We start from the raw sequence: 18,777 nt of genomic DNA, 5'->3' as shown, positions 1-18,777 counted from the left end.
CCACTGATCCAGTGAGTGACCTGCCCGTGTGTCACCCCCTCATAAACTTCCCTTGACGCGTTAAATGTTAAACTAGCTGCATGATGAAACCGAAAGTAAATGATCTCTAAGCTTTCGCTTTCCCTTCCAAGAGCGCACCATACATTTAGTAAGGACATCTGCATTCACATGTGAGGACTACAACTTTCTTTTTTTGTGATCACTGCATCATATTATCAGACTTTATTATTGTGAAACTTATTTTATAGGCTTGAGTAGCATTAGAATAATTAATTATTGGAATTTGTTTTTTCGCTTGCAAGGTGCGAACGGGATTAAACTGCTCGCATGCATGTCTGACATTTGGAAGTGAGGCTTTGTTCCTTGTAAAACAGCAGTCAGTGTTGGAGATGGAAGCTAAGATGCACATGAAAGAGTGGCTGATAGCTCAGATAGACAGTGGGGGATTTGAAGGACTGTGCTGGGAGGATGAGGACAAAACCATGTTCAGGATCCCGTGGAAGCACGCAGCCAAGAAGGACTACAAGCAGACGGAGGACGCAGCTCTCTTCAAGGTCCTTACTGTTTTACATTATTAAACATAAAATCTGAAATATATGGTCAGATCGCGTTTTGAGTGCGTTATGTAAAGGAATTAATGTAGGAACTTCAGGCGACTGTTGTAAAGGGAGTTTCATGAAGCTAGTATTTCCCTTTTTGGCCAATTTTTATAAAAGTGTTTTTTGTAAACCCTATAACAAGTCTATACATTAATCACAAAAAACAAAAGATGTTGAGCTCCTTATTTTACAAACGGGATTATATTAGGCCTTCTTGTTAGGCTATAATGTATTATACTTTACTTAACTGTTTATCATGATCTGTTATCATGTTGCACATGGTTTCAAGTAGCCAGGGAGCAGAGGTTCCCATTTATTTAAATAATGATATCTGTTATCCCATTATATAAGATTAGGATTTTTTTTCGTTTTCACAAGTCCTGAAATATATGATTCCTGTTAGTTGATTGGAGAACATCTTGAATGATACCTTCATGTGCTGTATCAGATTGTAGTTCAACAAATACTCAACACCTTATCTTGTTGAATAATGAATACATTGGTTTATTGAACAGATTTGTAAAATAAAGGATCATGCAAAACCACCACTATAAATGTTGTATTAAAAAGGGATGTGCCCTTACATTTCTCAGAAAAAAGTAATTCAACAAAAAAACGAAGCATTTAAAATCATCTGATGAACTACTCTACAAATGAAAGAAATCTCAGTTGATTAGGACCCAATCATAAATAATTATTTCTCAATGCTGAACCTAAATTAATAACATTTAAATCTTCACATCCAGGCATGGGCTGTGTACAAGGGAAAGTACAGGGAGGGCAGGGATAAAGCTGACCCCACCATGTGGAAGACCCGTCTCCGCTGTGCACTCAACAAAAGCACAGACTTCCTGGAGGTCCATGAACGCAACCAGCTGGACATCACTGAACCCTATAAGGTCTATTTTATCCAGCAAGATCAAGGGTCAGCCAGGCCACGAGGTAAAAGTGACGCCAAATGGTCGTTTCCTTTTAAAAATGTTTAATGGTTATTATATCTGACCTTGTGAGCTGTGGTGTAAGAAAACAATGCACCAGAATAAAAAGAGAACAAGTTAATTCATGCAAACAAAGCAAGGAATGTAATGTGTTTATATTCATTGTTCTCTCAGCTAGCTTTTGATAAGATTTTGATAGCATCGCATTTATTTTATTTGCTCTCGTTTTTGTTCCCACTTGTTGCTCTCCATAGAGTTTCCCCTGACAAAGGATCAAGTGTACATCGAGGCAAAAAGGTCTCAGGTAGGTTAAAACATAAATGCAATAGCATGCACTACCTTAACATTTAGCTACTGCATGCTAATTTAAGAGTTTCTTTTAATTTCCCTTCTTTCTGTCAGTGTTTAGAGTTTTTGAAACAGGTGGATATCAGGGATGAAAATCTGATTTTGCTGGCAAAGATATAAAAACACAAAAAGAGACAATTCCAGTGAAAAGATTATGGAAGAAGTATTTATTCTTAGTGTCTCCTGGTAAATATTTTCTTTTTTGATACTACCACTATGAGTCATAGAGCCAGAAATGTTCAAACCCGACAGTACGTTTAGCAGGTTTGACTATTGGTTGTAATTTAATGCTTAGACTTTTTATGAGTTGCAACATTTTTTGGAGCTTTCCACATCCATAAAGAGATGCTGATCAACAGTGCGTTTTTGGCAGCAGAAAACGTTTGGGTTGTTTGGGAAAATCAATTTAAAGTGCTCTGATCTCTCTAAAAAAAAGAATTCTGATCCTTATACATTAATAAGCCATAAACTTCATACTCTATTAAACATTTTTTTGTTTTTGCATATTCATTGTCAAAAGGAATTGTTTCATACACGTAACGAAGACTTCAAACCACTGACTGGTAAGGTTCACAAACACAAACTGATACTGTTATGTTTAGGGATGATCCAAAGCTAAAAATGGGAAACTATAATTATTCAAGTGATGAAATGTTTATCATCCCTGTCAAAATCTTGAGTCCCTATGGTGAATTACTTAATATAAAATTAACAAATATAAATGGACCCCGCTTAATTTGAAGAAATAGCACCTAAATACTGCCCCGTGTTCAGCCCTCATCATAACGTTGGTAGGAATTTTACTTGTGAACTTGTATTTTACTGTTACAATGTACAGTAATGAATATCTCTCTACTCTGCTTTAGATAATCTGATGAGAGAGCACATGTATTGTGAGCTCACAGGAAAAAAGACTCTAAATCAGAGCCCTGCTCCTACAACCTTTCTTACCTCTACACATACTGTATCAGGTGAGTTCATGGGATAGTGCATGATAATAACTGTGCAATATATACCTGGCTGCTATATCTTCAGAACTGTTACATGATGTGTATTTTGTAAATTCTGTAATTTATTTAACTTTTTTACCTTTAATATATTTTTTTATGAATGCTTCTTAGTTAACATTAAGCTGTCTTTGGCTCTTTTCTGCTGTAACAAATGTAAATGTCTCCTCTGTGGGAGGAATAAAGGTATTTTGATTTAAAAAAAAAAAACGTAACATGCCACTGTATGACCTGAAACACTTTGTGGGTGCAGACTTTCGTATGCAGGTGACATTGTTGTACCAGGGCCACAGTGTGACGAAGGTGTGCACCAGGAGCCCAGAGGGGTGCTTCATCCTGCAGGGCCGCGTCCCTTTGGGAAACGAACAGATCTACGGGCCCTGCACCGCCCAGCAGCTCTCCTTCCCGTCCCCGGATGCTGTATCTCTGCCGTCGTGTATGGCTGAAGCAATGAACCGCCTTCTTTGTCATCTTGAGAGGGGGGTGCTATTATGGGTGGCCCCAGACGGGGTGTTCATCAAGCGGTTCTGCCAGGGCAGGGTGTACTGGAGCGGTCCTACGGCCCAGCACACCGACCGGCCCAACAAACTGGAGCGAGAAAAGACCTTCAAACTGCTTGACATACCCAGATTTCTCAATGGTAAGAGGGTGCATGAATATATAGAATAATAAATGTAGTATCAGCCACTAAAAAGCAGTTTGATTTAATTAGTTAGTCATAAATCAAGAGGCTAATTGTTGAGGATTCTTTACGGCTTACATTATTGCTCTATGCAAATGCACTATTTCAATTTAATTTGTATAGCGCTTTTCCTAATGCTCAAAGACGCTTTACATAAAATCAATCATCAGCACAAAGCTGGAGAAGCGGCAAAGAAGCAACGCTACAGTAGCATCCTCTCTCACAGCAATCTATAATAATATATATATATATAATAATATACAATGTTTTTGTACAGAGCTTCAGTGCTGTTTACAAGGGGAGGGACCTACACCTACTTATGAGATTGAGCTTTGCTTCGGAGAGGAGTACCCAGACCCCGACATACCTAAAAACAGAAAGCTGATTATGGCGCAGGTTTGTTATTTGACTAAATGTAATATTTCAATGTTTGATGTTATCCTTTAGATTTAGTTTAGACATACATTACTTTCATATTTTCACCTCACATTCACTTTGTAATTTCTATTGAACATTTTCATTCCCCTGGCTGAGAGGTCTTGTGCAGGTTTCTCTGTTAAATTATAATTACAGTTTTGTAGACAAAAGGATGTACGTTTCATTCTTTCTTGATTCTGTCACATACCTGCATTTTAAGTTGTGTATTCTGTTTAAACTACTCTATGAAGTGAAATAATACTTAAAGTAGTGTACTGTCAACAGTGTGTCACTGTGATTTGCAGTCATGGGTTTGATCCACCATGTAATGTAAGACACAAAGAATCTTACAATTCTTCTCTAAATGGAAGTGCAGCTGTAATTCTTTGAACAGCCAGTAGATGCCCTCAAAGGCATACTGATTGATACTGTCCTGTTTGCCAGGTGGTGCCCTTGTTTGCAGTGGAACTCATGCAGAGGTTCAACTGTAAAGACCGAGGATAAGCGGCCGATTCTCACCTCCAACACAGGAGGACAAGTGAAGCTACCTACACCGGGTTAGCCATGAACAATATACACGTGGGTAACAGAAGCCTCATTCCTTCCCCTGTCATCATAATGAAATGTATCATAAGAGCAGAGCAAACAATATGGAGTATTGAATGAAGAAACAATTGTGGTTTTGCATTATAGATCTTTCCTGCAATGCATGAAAGGAATTTCTTTATGCTTATGTATTTTTAGTTGCCTTATATTAATTTCATTAATCAGCTGTTGTCAAACCAGATTTCTTGTTTCACCAATAAATCATGCTGATAAGATTGTATTTATGTAAAAAGATATGCCTGTATTTTTTGCTAACCTCATATTCAGCATCTGTAATAAATAATAATTTAAGTGTTCAGTACTTGACACATGCAGAGAATAAATTAACACATCTAATTAAATCTATAAAGCTTTTTTTCCTTTATTTCTAGCGAACATCATATAACAGATTCACAATTTTAAAAAATATACATTTTTGTAGCTATGACATTTAAAAAGAAAATCCACAGGTAAGGTTTTTTTTTTTAAAATAAAAAAAACACAAAAACTAAAGTGAGAGAGTGTGCTGAATCAGAGGAGATACCCGTATCTGAGTTTAAAATACTTTCATCATTTTCCCTGCCTTCAAACAAATACAGTACATAAAAAAAATGAAATGGGAACAGAAGCGTACAATACACAGGGGTCAAGAGTATTCACAAAGCATCATGTTCCAACTTGTTACTAGCACCATTACTCGTCAGCCATACTGCACTTCCTACTCTTTCCATCATTCTGTTTTTAATGGAAAAACACCATGAGTGTCGAGGCGATGTGGCACAGACCTGTCTGTGTGGGCGGGATTGTCTGTTACGCAGTTTTCATTAGTGTTCTCCCTCTCTCAGAGAAAATGTTAAGAACATATTGGAGGGTAATGCCTTGAAGAACAATCATTTGTTTTAAATGACACCCAGTGATGAGAATAAAAAAAGGCTATAAGTTGCTCATACATTCACATTGCCTGCATCGGCCGACATGTAGACATCGGCTCAGCTGCAAGACAATTAAAGAAACAAAAATGCATCGCGAAATCGACAAAGAGATTGCATTAAATCTGTTTAGCATATGTACTGTATTTAACATCTGCAATGTAATATATATAGTCAACCTTTGTTCATATATATCTGCACTTCTTCAATAGCGTTTACTTTCATAACACTGATTGGAAGTCAATACCCTGCAGAACACACTGTCATTAAGTAGGTGTGTGCGACAACCATTACAAAAACAGTGAACACAGACAAGTGCTTGATTGTCTCAATGTCTTCAGTGTCGGTAAGGAGCCATCTAGGGATCCTTCTGCTGCTGCTCCTTTTAGGGGTGTGCTAAGTAATGTTGAGGGGAAGAAAGGAAAGGATAGGAAAGGAGGGTGCAACAAGGACCAGACTAGGGTGGGGGTTAATATTTTGGGCAGCAGAGTGGACACCCGTAAATTGCGTTTTCCTTTTTTTGTATTCCTTCCCTGCAACCCTACCTTGAGGTCTCTCCATTGTCTTCTTGGTGGCTGCAACAGAGACTAGGAGGGTGTGTATGTGCTTATGTGTGTTTGTAAGTATGCATATATGCCTATGCATTTCCAAGTTTCTACTGCCACTTCATTAGCTTGGAGCCATGAGGTAAATCCATGAGGCTTTCATCAGTGCCGGTTGAGGGTAAGGTATCCGGGGCAGACCAGCGCCGTTTTCGCGGACGTTGCTGCTCCTGAGCAGGGGGGACTGCAGCCAGCGCCCGCCGAGGGGCCGGTGCAGCAGGAGGTGGGTGCTGAGGGAGAGGGGGAGGGGGAGGTGGAGGTGGCATCTCCTCCCTGTGCAAGCTGCTGGGGTCTCCTGCAGCCCTTGGGGGGAGTTGCGTGCGATGGGCCCTGGACCCAGTACGCGTGCGTGTCCGGTGGGTTTGGGTGGGGGTTGGGGTGGGGGTGAGAGCCAGGCAGACATCGCCTTCCATGAGCTGGCGACAGGGCAGGCCGTACAGCTGTGAGGTTCTCTGCGGGCAGCAAGAAGACCAGCCTCGGTCCTGCACAAAGAACGGATACTCCACCAAGACCTTCAGTAGCTCCTACACAAAAGCACAACAATGTTATACACTCAACAAAGAAAGATTCAATGTCTGTAATCAGAACGTTAATAACACCTCAATGTGACTTTGGTGTGCAATAAAGTGTGTTAGGATTAGATTAAAGATGAGTAATCTACAGCCTCAACTGCACTACGTTAACAATCATCTTTCCATGCAGTTTTTTTTTTTTTTCTTTCTGATTGTGCTGGTAAAAACATATCTGCTACTCAAATGAAGATATTTTAGGATAAAGCTGACCTGAGTGTTGCGGTCTGTGAGGTGGACCTGCAGGTGGCTGAAGCCCTGTGTGCTGCTGGGGGAAATCAGCAGCACAGTGCAGGTGCTGAGGTGAAACTCGGGGGAGGTATCTGCGCTCCTCAGGAAGTCTTCGGTCCGCAGCTCCTCCACCTGCTTCAACCGGCCGCTGGCCAACTCGATCAGAGAACCCTTGGTGAAGTGAGGTAGGAGCGCAGGGGGAGATGGGTGAGGGGTCGGGGGCGAGGTGTGAGCATGAGAAGGAGATAACTCTCTCCCTCTTTCCCTATCCCTTCGTCTCTCGCGCTCAGTGTCTCTTTCTTGGTCATGTTGAAGGTGCTTTTCTTTTTCTTTGCCTCGCTCCCTGTCCCTTTGTAGGAGTTTCTCTCTGTCTCTTTCTAGGTCTCTGTCCCGGTCTCTTGGTGACCTGTCATGGCTGTTATGCAGACCCAGGGGGGAGTGAGGGGAGTTCCTTACACTGTGCTGCCTGGGTACTGGCTCCCTGTGCAGGTTGTACAGAGCGGTTCCTGAGGGGCTGTAGAGCGGGTAGGGCTGGACCTGAGGGCTGGGGTGGCCCACCGATCCTAAGGAGTAGTAGATCTGGGCCTCAGCTGGTGTGACCCCTAGGGAGTCCAGGAGACCCCCTCTACCTGCCCTGGGGACTGGTCCCAGGGGATGGGGACTGGAGGAGAGTAAGCTGGTCTTAACTATCCCATGTGTATGTCTGTCCTGCAGTGAGGAATGTGTCTCAGGGCCCTCCTGAGCTAGAGAGTCTGACAAATAAGGCCCTCCAGTATGGACACGGGATGTTAGATCCTCCTGCTGTCTCCGTCCACCGTTGGTATGGGAGCTGTGTGGACCCATGTCCAGCCTGGCTCTGCTGCTCTCGTTCCCATACTCTCCTGAGAGCAGAGACCTGGAGGCTGAGGCAGTCCTGCTGCCAGGCCCCTCTAGGCCATTGAGCCTCTTGCCCAGGTATCTATGTCTGGCTTCAGTATAACTTGGATCTTGAGTGTAGAGAGAGTGCTGGCTGAACAAGTAAGAGGGGGAGAAGAGAGGGGAGCTGTTGTCCCGCCGGCCACTGTTGATGTAGGACCAAATCTCTCTAGAATCGGCTGGGTAGGGAGTCTTGAAGGAGGAGGCGGCAGAAGAAGATGGGGAAGGTGGCAAGGAGAGGGGGCCTTCCCCTCTGAGCCACCTGGAGTGGTGGGGCAAGGCTGAGGAGAGAGCATCATCTCTCCAAGCGGGAGACCCTGAGCCCCTCCTCTCTCCAATCTGCCCTGGGAAAAGGGGGAGGGAGATGGAGGGAGAGTAGCCCAGATGCCATGGTAGGGGCAGGGGGAGGCCTGGTGCTGTAGCAGGAAGGGGTGGAGGAGTATGTAGGAGATGGGGGCTCGGGTTGATCAGAGCTCGCTCCCTGTCGCTGGCCTCCCTGCCCCCCTCCCCTCCCCCTGTGCTGGACCGACTCCGGAGCGGCACAGGGGGTTTAAACTCGTCCAGAGGGATGTTGTGTTCGGACGATCCTTGCCGAGTTTCCCTTTTTTTGGGAGGGAGGCACTCTTTGCCGCGGTCGGGGCTGGGATTCATGGGTGGGCTCCAGCGGCACTGGGGGCCCCCTGTGTGTGGGTGTAGGTTAGGTCACATGGGCCTCACGGGAGAATGAGGGGGGCAGACAGAGAGGGACGCTGCTACACAGCATCACTGTCAGATCACTGTTGATTCTTTCCGATTGAAGCGCCACTCACCTAGAGAGAGGATGAGAGTGGACAGAAATGGAGATAGAGAAGGTAAAAGGGAGGAAGGGGACAAAAAGACAGATTTAGTGAGGACACAGAGCAGTCTGCCAGGTCCTGGCGTCAGTTGTGGTTAAGACCCAGCTGTCAGTCCAGTCAGACATGCAAACAAACATTCAGCAGCATCAGACAGATGGCCAGAAATCAGCTATTGACTCTCTTTTATGAACTTCTTTAAGAAGGTTAGAAACTAGCTTTCTGATAGCTGTTGCTAATTAGTCATTACCTATGAGCACTGCGGTGGGACTGAAACTACCCAGCTTACTCGTTTCATTCAAACACATTACTCCCACATGTGGACTAAAAATATATTTTGCAGCCAATGAAGTTCAGAGGCAGACGTATGTGTGTGTAGAAAAAACACACACACACACACAAAGAGCGCTCACAGCAGGAGAGTTTTCATCTCTGACTCTCAGGGGATGATTGGAATATGTAGATGTGTTTTTTGTACCACTTTCATGAACCACCCCCACGACACCCCCGGGTGTTCTCTGTATTCTTCAGTGTATGAGCTTACTACTAGTACCCCCCACCCCTTCTCTTTCAGACACACACGGACAGCTACAGACACACAAATACTCCCTCAGGCGGCAGTACTTACTCCCCCAGTGATAGGCAAAGCTGGTCACCACCCACCCAAAAGCTGACAAAAACACTGTTGATATTACCAACAGTTGTTGTGGATACAGGATATGTGTCTTTGCATATTAATTGTGTGTCACAGCAGGGGTGTGGAGAAATGTGTGTGATTGCTAGTGTGTGTGCATGCGTGTGTGCCATGTTTGTGTGCATGTGCAATCATTATTTTTTTTTCAAAGAGAAATGTGTGATTGTGTTTGTTTGTTTAGGCCTCTGTGTACGTGAGTGTTTGTGTTTGAGTCCTCGAATGTGTCAGAGATTTTGCAGCCTTGTTTCATTCAGTGAGAAGTGCGGGGGAGCTCTACTAATTCTTCTCCAAGCGTTTTAAATGAGCTCTTTTGAAGTGATGGTTGCCGCGCGGCCAGCCCAGCTGATCGCTCCGCCACCGCCACCACCATCTCTGCTCCCGCCGCCACCACAACACCACAGCACTGTGCTGCCACTCAGGCCCGCACTCACCCGCAAGTCTCTCTCAACAGCCAATTCCCTGCCGTCTCCCCATCCACCACATTGTCACCATGGCAACTGTATCCACACAGACACACACACACACACACACACACACACACACACACACACACACACACACACACACACACACACACACACACACACACACACACACACACACACACACACACACACACACACACACTTGGAGAGGTTAGATGGGGATACTCCATGAGGCGGGTTGTTGCTCATCAAGTGACTTGGTCCAAAAACAGAAGAAGTGTTAGAGTGGAGCAAGCTGTTTGCGCATCTGAGTGTAAAACTGAAAACTGGGTGGTGAGAGGAGGGAGATTTTATTGTCCCAGACACTGACAGGACGGGTGTGATGTTGTAGAAGATGGGAAATATTGATGACAGACTAACTATTGGGTCAAAAAACACGTTACTGTTGTGATGTTAACTTCGAAAGTCCAATTTCGGGGAACTTAGTTGTCAGTTCCCCTGAAAGATAACATGGCCTTCTGTGAGCCAAGAAAACCCAGTGAGCTTTAGGATCAATGAAAACAGCTATTCCTTTAGAAAAAAACTGCCTTCAGATGGCAGCAGAAATCAGGTGTTCTTTATGTAATGGATATACGTATTTATTTTAATCTATATTTTCCTAAAATAATTAATATTTTGTCAAATGATGTGTGATGATCTCATCAAGCTAATAAACCAGTTCATATTTTAAGAGTAAAAAGCTTGAGAACCTGCACAGTTTAGCATTTATTTGATTAAATAGAAAAAGATAAACAACAAATAAACACATTTTGTCAATACAAATAGATGGCTTAGGTTTTTAAGAACTTATAAAATCCATGCCGATATCTTAAAAGAAATGCTTAAGTTAGACACATTATTCAAAATACTAACATTTGACCAACTTATCACTTTAATACAAATTAAAAGCTCTACTCTATTTTGGCTTCACACGAACATTGCACACAAATCCAGATTTCACACAATACAAAAAACTTGATTTCCATATTTGTCCTCAGATGACCCTGACAGCCTTGTAATTTCGTGGGCTCTTATAAAAAAGGTTGTCAAAATAGACCTAATATAAACTTGCCAAAAAAGTACAAGAAAACAAAGAACACTATTGTGCATGTGGAGGAGTTTGCAGAGAAATATATTTGAACAGAATACTCCTACACCGTGGAGAGATGCACGCAGAGAGTTCAGCAGGAGCTACAGTACTGTGCTTGTACAATTTAAATGCATACAAAAATTATGAAAAAATGCCTTCCAATTAATACTCCTCTATACTTTTGACTTGCTTTGTGAGCATGATACAATCTAAAAAAAATAAAAAAAATAAATTGCTTTAAACTGAAACAAAAGAATTGTTTTTATATTAAATTGTAAAATGCTTACATTCCTGTTCCTGCTCTTAATTCATTTTCAAATTTGTCATGCGTATTTGCACCGCTCCACATCATCCCGCCTTTTTCTCTACATGCATTTCTCAGGAGAATTGTCAAACGTGTCTTTTTACTCTTTGCAGCAAACCCTTAGAAAAACCGGACTACCAAACATCCCTCTCTAGTTTTGCATGCCAAATAAAACATCAATTGATAGTTCAGTATGCTAATTGCAAAACAAAGCACTCAAAAACAGCACTCTTAATCCAAAAGAACATTTAGAGAGCGTGGGAGCAGGCGGCAGGTTGATGGAGTTGGTTTCTTGTTGTGATGTGATGTGAGACTGACCTTAGAGCAGGCTGAGCAGACGTCCCAATCTTGGCAGTCATTCATATTCCAATCCTCCCTGGGTCAACCCACTCCTCAGCTCCTCACTGGGCTACACTGCTCCTCCACAGCACTGCCGCCACTCACAACACCCGCAGATATCAGCAGCCTCCAGTTACACACTGCCTCTGATCTCCGATTGAATAACACCAGCAAGCCCACCAAACTGAGGGAAAGAACTGAGTGCCTGCTTGTCGTCTCTGTGTGTGCTGTATATGTGACTGTGTGTGTGTCAAGAGTGTGTGTATGTGTGTGTGTGTGTGTGTGTGTGTGTGTGTGTGTGTGTGTGTGTGTGTGTGTGTGTGTGTGTGTGTGTGTGTGTGTGTGTGTGTGTGTGTGTGTGTGTGTGTGTGTGTGTGTGTGTGTGTGCGCTTGTGTGTTTGTGCTTGAGTGTGCAAAGGGCTGAGGAAATGAGTAATATCTAGCAGCGAGAAACATGTCTGCTATGCGGAGCCACACAGGCAGACCAGTTGCTGCTGCCGCCCACTTGCTTTAATCACTGTGAGGGACACACACACACACACACACACACACACACACACACACACACACACACACACACACACACACACACGTACATATACTATATGGGCGAACACAAACACTCAAGGATGCAGCACATACAGATGATATATTGGGCGGTATATGTTGACTATATGCCGTCTTGTACTGGTGGAAGGTATGGTTTCCACTTAAGTTTCACCAGGTAATTGTATCCTTTGACATGACAAGTCATTAATAAATCAATTAATAATTCATTCATTCAAATATGAAGCAATATGTCTGAAGACATTTTGGCACATATAAGAGGGGGAATGATGAAGGGGAGGCAGAAAGACATTTGATAACAGGGAGGCTCATCCCACACACACTCTCAGAGTTAGGCTTTTGCTGCTGCCTCTGACTCAAAACTAAACCTCATATTTATCAAGCGCACACACACCTACACACACACACACACACACACACACACACACACACACACACACACACACACACACACACACACACACACACACACACACACCACACACACACACCCACACACACACATACACACACACACACACACACACACACACACACACACACACACACGCACACACACACACGCACACACACACACACACACACACACTATACATATTCTCTTTGTTTTCATCTGAATGTGTGTCCTTTGTTCTCATCAACGCACTTTGAACACATCTGTTGTTAAGAGATTTATGAATACGTTTTGATTTGACATAATATGTGTGTTTAACAGGAGCACTGCAGGAGAGCTCTGAATGAAATGCCTCAGTGATTCAGGCAGTGCAAGGGAAGTGTGTTGGTATGGCTTATCATGACTGAATTGGAGAGATCAGTGTCGTTCATTCACGGCAACAAATCAGAAACCTGTCTGTACAAAAACCTTTTCAAGAATAATAAACAAGCACACGGTTAGAAATGCAATGCAAATAACACCGTTGGCTTCTTGTCAAATAACAGGGCCAAACCTCAGTTCAAACAAGCTTATGTTAATTACCAGTGCAGAACTGCAATAAATGAACAAACATGTAAATTGGAGCAGAGGGAGAAATAGGATTTAATGAAGCAATTAAATTATTATTGCTGGCGAATTGTAAAAGATCTTTATGTGTTTTGTTTCAAGAGCAATACAGGCAACTCAACCTTTCAAACAGAACAAAATGCAGACACGCATCAACCAATGTTTTCCATGAGATGTTAACCTTGTCTAACATCCCAACCTCAATGGTTTGGTAAGCTAATTGTATTTAGATGTGTGTGCAGACACATCGAAACGAAGGCCGCATTGAAACCCTCTCACAATGTGTGACAATTGTCAACTAAGTCTCGCGTTGACATTTAGGAGATAATCTTTTCAAACTGAATGTTTCTGTGGTTGTGTGGGCACAAGCGCTGTCTGCTCTGGCAGTATTTGTGTAGGTTCATTATAAATATCAAAGCTGATAGAGTGAAGATGCTGATATTTTCATTTCAGAGCATATTGTTTTAAATTAAATAATATTGTTAGCCTTTTTCTTTTAATAGAAGGGCCACTACGTGATGAAAAATGAATGGAAAGCTAATGATCAGTCAGTCTTGATGAACAAAAGTAACAACACTATACATTATAAGCTGTGAATAGAAAACAATCTGAAAGATGATGTAAAAATATTGAAAAATCCATCTGTTTATGATAACATTAATTCATAATCACTAAAAATGATAAAAAAGCCAAGATTGTGTTGTATCTTACTGCTTGGTGAAAGCTTGTTTAGAAACAGGAAATGCTTAAACGTACTCTATTAACCCTTATCTGTTTGAATATTAAAAGAAAATGTAATAGCTAATTTGAATGGAGGGTTTGCAGCATGTCAACATAATGAGTATATTAAACAAAATGCTCCATGCTTGCAAGCTGACAGATTGTATTTAACAATTTATACTAAATGGTCCCATACAAAATAGAACAAGATACAATCCTACGTAAACAACACCTTTTTTACAAATAAAATGGAAACGGAAGTTAGTGAGAAATTACAATTTGTATATTATAAGCACATTAGGGTAATACATAAAATGAAGTGAAGCAAATCAAATAATGACTTCCTCCTAAAATCATGACATCTCTGCCACGTAATCAGCATTAAGTTAAAACAAAATGTGATTGTACAATTTACATAAATTGTGTATTCAGTGCTTGATATACATTTAGATGTAATAGTCAGTCATAATGAAAGAGGAGAAAAGAGAGCATCAAAGGGGGTTTACTACAATATAGAGATATACAAATGACTATTATGCTCTACTCGTGCAGCACACTTTGATATTAAGCATTATTGAACATGCATACACGCAGAAAGGCCAACATTAACATGAATACAGAACGCACAGTAGAGTCCCACTGAGACATTTGGTGCAATCTTTCTCCATCTAATGCTTGCTGTTCCTGTCTGTCTCTCTCTAGCTGTGCACCATTTCATCTGCCCATCACACACACACACACACACACACACACACACACACACACACACACACACACACACACACACACACACACACACACACACACACACACACACACACACACACACACACACACACACACACACACACACACACACACACACACACACACACACACACACACACACACACACACACACACACACACACACACACACTCTCTCACACAGGGTCAGGCTTAGACAAGAAAGGTCAGATGAGTCACACTACACCCAACAAATCATAGTGGCGGAAGTGTTACAGTAAGTAGCAAAAGACTTCCACAGGTGCGGCTTTAGAGACTGGATTTACTTCCCTCTCCTCGTCACTTTCTAACTTTCTATTGAACACAACACATGTTTTACTACTTTATGATTTATTTTTTCTGCAACCAAAACACCATACTGCTTCTTTTATTTGTGTCCCATCCTCATGCGTAACCTCGTGTGGGGTGTCTGATCACGTTTCAGGCTGAGTGGGGGATCTATGATGGACGTCTGATGCAGCAGAAATTTGTTGCTGAATGTAACAGATCTGAACAGAGGGGAGAGTAGAGGGGAGAGTGGGGGGGGGGAGGGTGTAGAGGACACACTAGATAGATAGATAGATAGATAGATGGATAGATAGATGGATAGATAGATAGATAGATGGATAGATAGATAGATGGAAAGTTGGAGTGACGGCGGGAGTTGGTGTGGGGGAGGAGGGGAGTACTACTAACCGTGTGTGGTGGCTTACTCCACAAGGAGCCGAGTTAAGCTGATAAAAGGACAAGGTGATATGGGCGATAGCTTATTGGGCAAAAGGCCAGGTCAGCCTTCAGGGCCGTGACCCATTCTTCAACAGGGTGAGCCAGCAGCTCCGCACGCAAAGACTCACTCTAAGAATGACTCCATGTGGGAAATGTGCTCACTCTTGACACACTTGCACACATTGCCGTCGCACAAATCGTTGAGGAATAAGACAAACAGGGTGTGCCATGGGTGCAGCAAACAAAATTGAATATAACTTTCTGGAAAGCAGAGTTGTAAACAGAGTGTGCTGAATATTGCCGGAAAAGAGCTGATTGGAGGAGAGTAGAACAGTGTGAGTGGTGCAGACTAGAGGGTGACGCCTGTAATGTATTGCTGGGTTAATCCTGGTACAGCCTAAGAAAGGCTTAGTATAGTTCTGGGAGGAAATCCCCCTGTGTAGTGGTACAGGCCATTAGCCCCTTGGGTATAAATAGGGCAGCCATGGCTCCTTAAGCTGGCTTTTACGCAATATCAGTTAAAAATATGACTTGACTAATTACATGCAGGTCAGCCAGTCAGCAGAACCAAAAAATTCCTCCTCCTCGTTCTCCTCTTCCTCTGACCGTGGCAGACTGCTGCAGTGTCTCTCTGCTACACAAACACATACACCGCCTGCACATGCAAGTATGCATGCAAAGGTCAACAGGGAACAAATGGAACAGTTCAGAGGTATTCTGCAAACCTTGTGGCTGACATTTTGTAAGGCGGGTGTCATGTTGTTGTCATTCAATGACATTTAAGTGTCTACTGATGGGAGTTTCATTTCTGCACTTTTCCACTGTCTCAATCTGATGCAGGATCTGCACCAGCTACATTGTTAACCACAAGGACATGGCTTTGGTTCAATTTGTTGGACTCATATGAATCACAAAAACTCTTAAATAACCATCAAATGGTTACAAAGCTATTTATATGCAACCTTACGAATATCAAGTTATTATTTTAATATTTTAATAATTATTATAATAAGTTATCACTTATTATTTAGTTTTTCAACTTTTTACATGCTCAACTTCACTGGCTCACAGGTAGCAGTCGCTCTCACTAGTTTGTGACATGATTATCTCAACTCTTGATGCGAGTAGTACTCTCACGCGCTATGAGATCAGTCGCTTCCAAGGGGGGTTGAAAGAAGAGGAGACGGGAAACAGAGAGAGAGGAAGAGAGAGTGCGGGACTTGGAGACGGACACATTCTGACGGGTGTAGAAACAGTGTGTGTGAAAGAGGAGAGAGATTACTTTTCATTCCAAAGATCTGTTATTTTGGCTTTGTCCCCCGGCGACTGACAGTCAAACTGGGTTTTCTTTTTGTTGGTTCTCAGTTTATCAGCAAAATGTCAGCAGGCTGTAAGCAAACATAGTGATGACTTCTCCACTGAGAGAGCATGGCCAGGTCTCCTGTTAGAATCTCAAATGCCATTCATTTACAGAGCCACTGTCTAGACTTGTTTCAGCGATACTGTCTGGAGTACCTTTATCACTGCTGGCATTCAAGGCAACATTGCTATACACTGCCATTATTGCTTTTGCTCTACAACCCCTCCTACACCAAATCTGCTGCCGAGCCACACACAGTCACAGCCATTTACTCAACACACGGCTCATGCTGTTTGTTATCGAGGGTGCTGTAAATTATATTGAAGTAGGATTGAGTGGGCTTAATGCTTGTTTTCAAAATCAAAATAGGGAGAGTCCCTCTTGAGAGAGAACCTTTATCACACAGCTTTTTCATAATCTTTGCTAATAACCACAAAAAAAGCAGTCAAATTAAATTAGAGAAAGATGTTTCGCTGAGTGATTTAAACGTTACGAGTGATAAAAAAAGAATTGAATAGGGAAGGATTGCAGGGAAAGAAAAGACAATACACGGGACTTGCTTTCAGGACACTATTGAAGCTACAGGATGTCTCAGATGTTACGCTTTCAGTGCAGTGATACCAAATCTGATACTGTGCAATATCTTGTTTTTGTGCACGTTGAGTCCGTCCGTATGAAGGAGGAGATGAACTGATGGGCTACAGCAGGCAGAGAGGGCGTGGGTGTAAGTGGTGGGTGGTAAGGTTGAAAGGTCATTGGCCCTTATTGTAGATAAAGCGTGGAGGAGGAGGAGAACATATTGCGTGATCATACACAAAGGTTGCGGGCCAGGGCTAAAGAAAACGATCTGTAGGAACACAAACAGCCAAGAAACAGCTCATATAACTGACAGATTGCGTACGCTCACACACTCACTCACATTTATAAGCATACGCACATATTCTTTTCACCCATAAATGGGTCTGAATATAAAGGCATCCAGCTCCCTCTCGTGGGACAACCTCATCGACAGGTGTGTCTGTCACCTTTAAGTAGTCTAGCATGGTGTCAACTGTATTCAAACACCTGCCTCTGTTTGGGATTATTTATTACACTCCTGGCTCCTCAGCTGAGCTCCCAAGCCAATTCTCATACCCATCAACTGTGAGAGTGCTGATCTGGGAACAGCTGACAAGAAGGTCCCCTTTACTGATGGAAAAAGGCCTTAAACCCAGGACTAACTCACGATCAGCATGTACCATGGGAGGGTTTGTTCATTATGTTGAAATTGTCAAATTTGTCACAGATGCAGAGCCGTATATTCCTGTGTTGACACATAGCAGATACACATTACTTGATTGTCAGTTCACTTTAGAAATACTTAAATAATGTGAGCTTCACCTTTTATATATATATATATATATATATATATATATATATATTAATAATGAAATTAAGTACAAGAGTATATTGGGGCAGTACAGTTTTTAGAATTGTCTTTGAACAGCAAAAAGGACGCTTTTTCTTTTTTGGAGGGGATGATATTCACGAGGATATGCAAGTCTGTGTTTGCCTTTAGGTGTGGTTTTGAATGAGTGATTATTCATCACACACCCCTGATGAGTGTTTCCCTGCTATCTGAGAGCCTAAAGAGGAACAGGGTGAGAGAGAAAATGCTTTCACAAATAAGGTTATATAAGGTTATGTAGTCTCAAAGACTTAGCATGCTGCGCCCACAAAGAGTTTCAAGGGGTGAAACATCTTCTCAGAGAAAAACAAGTAACATACAGCGATAAAACACACACACACACACACACACACACACACACACACACACACACACAGCACAAACGTCTAGCCTCAGTGTGAATGTATACTTGACTCTATGTTTTTCCTCTATGTTTCTTTTACTTTCAGGTCCCCCACCACTCTCTGTCTTTCCCTTTCACTCAACTGTTTGAGAGCACACACTCAATGTGGGGGAGAGTGCTAGAGTAGAGTATATGACTGTCAACAAAAGGTGCACAGGGATTGAGTTGTGACATTTCCCCCCAGTGGCCTTCCCCCCTGTGTGTGTGTGTGTGTGTGTGTGTGTGTGTGTGTGTGTGTGTGTG

General features: G+C 42.4%; 2 protein-coding genes across 5 annotated transcripts in view; one reads left to right on the top strand and one right to left on the bottom strand.

The window, feature by feature from the left end:
- Positions 1-4,829, top strand: irf10 (interferon regulatory factor 10). The gene is made up of 8 exons (XM_079678896.1): positions 1-554; positions 1,346-1,541; positions 1,792-1,841; positions 2,406-2,448; positions 2,752-2,856; positions 3,146-3,532; positions 3,852-3,970; positions 4,436-4,829. Exons 1-8 carry the CDS (start codon positions 390-392, stop codon positions 4,493-4,495), a joined length of 1,125 nt encoding a protein of 374 aa, XP_079535022.1. The 5' UTR covers positions 1-389; the 3' UTR covers positions 4,496-4,829.
- A 104-nt stretch (positions 4,830-4,933) lies between these two features.
- The window catches only part of LOC307037772 (uncharacterized protein), a 34,946-nt gene continuing 21,102 nt past the window's right edge, over positions 4,934-18,777 (bottom strand). For 2 of the 4 annotated variants that reach the window (XM_079678867.1, XM_079678864.1), the window contains exons 2-3: positions 6,890-8,631; positions 4,934-6,631 (exon numbers count right to left, since the gene is read on the bottom strand). In XM_079678867.1, the coding sequence (XP_079534993.1) occupies positions 6,161-6,631; positions 6,890-8,473 (2,055 nt within the window). In that variant the 5' untranslated portion in view covers positions 8,474-8,631 and the 3' untranslated portion in view covers positions 4,934-6,160. Of the gene's footprint in view, positions 6,632-6,889; positions 8,632-9,780; positions 9,847-11,525; positions 12,533-18,777 lie in introns of those variants that run through there. The other 2 variants (XM_079678866.1, XM_079678865.1) reach the window with 2 other exon arrangements.

Source organism: Notothenia rossii (assembly GCF_949606895.1).
Source record: "Notothenia rossii genome assembly, chromosome: 4".
Taxonomy (NCBI): domain Eukaryota; kingdom Metazoa; phylum Chordata; class Actinopteri; order Perciformes; family Nototheniidae; genus Notothenia; species Notothenia rossii.
The sequence above is the reverse complement of the archived record's forward strand: the minus strand, read 5'-3'. Positions and strand labels throughout refer to the sequence as shown.

Excerpts from the sequence above, each read along its gene's own strand:
- irf10 (XM_079678896.1), top strand. The coding sequence starts at position 390 with ATGGAAGCTAAGATGCACATGAAAGAGTGGCTGATAGCTCAGATAGAC. Across the intron at positions 2,449-2,751 it reads AGACTTCAAACCACTGACTG|ATAATCTGATGAGAGAGCAC; the intron begins GTAAGGTTCACA and ends ACTCTGCTTTAG. Across the intron at positions 3,533-3,851 it reads CATACCCAGATTTCTCAATG|AGCTTCAGTGCTGTTTACAA; the intron begins GTAAGAGGGTGC and ends GTTTTTGTACAG.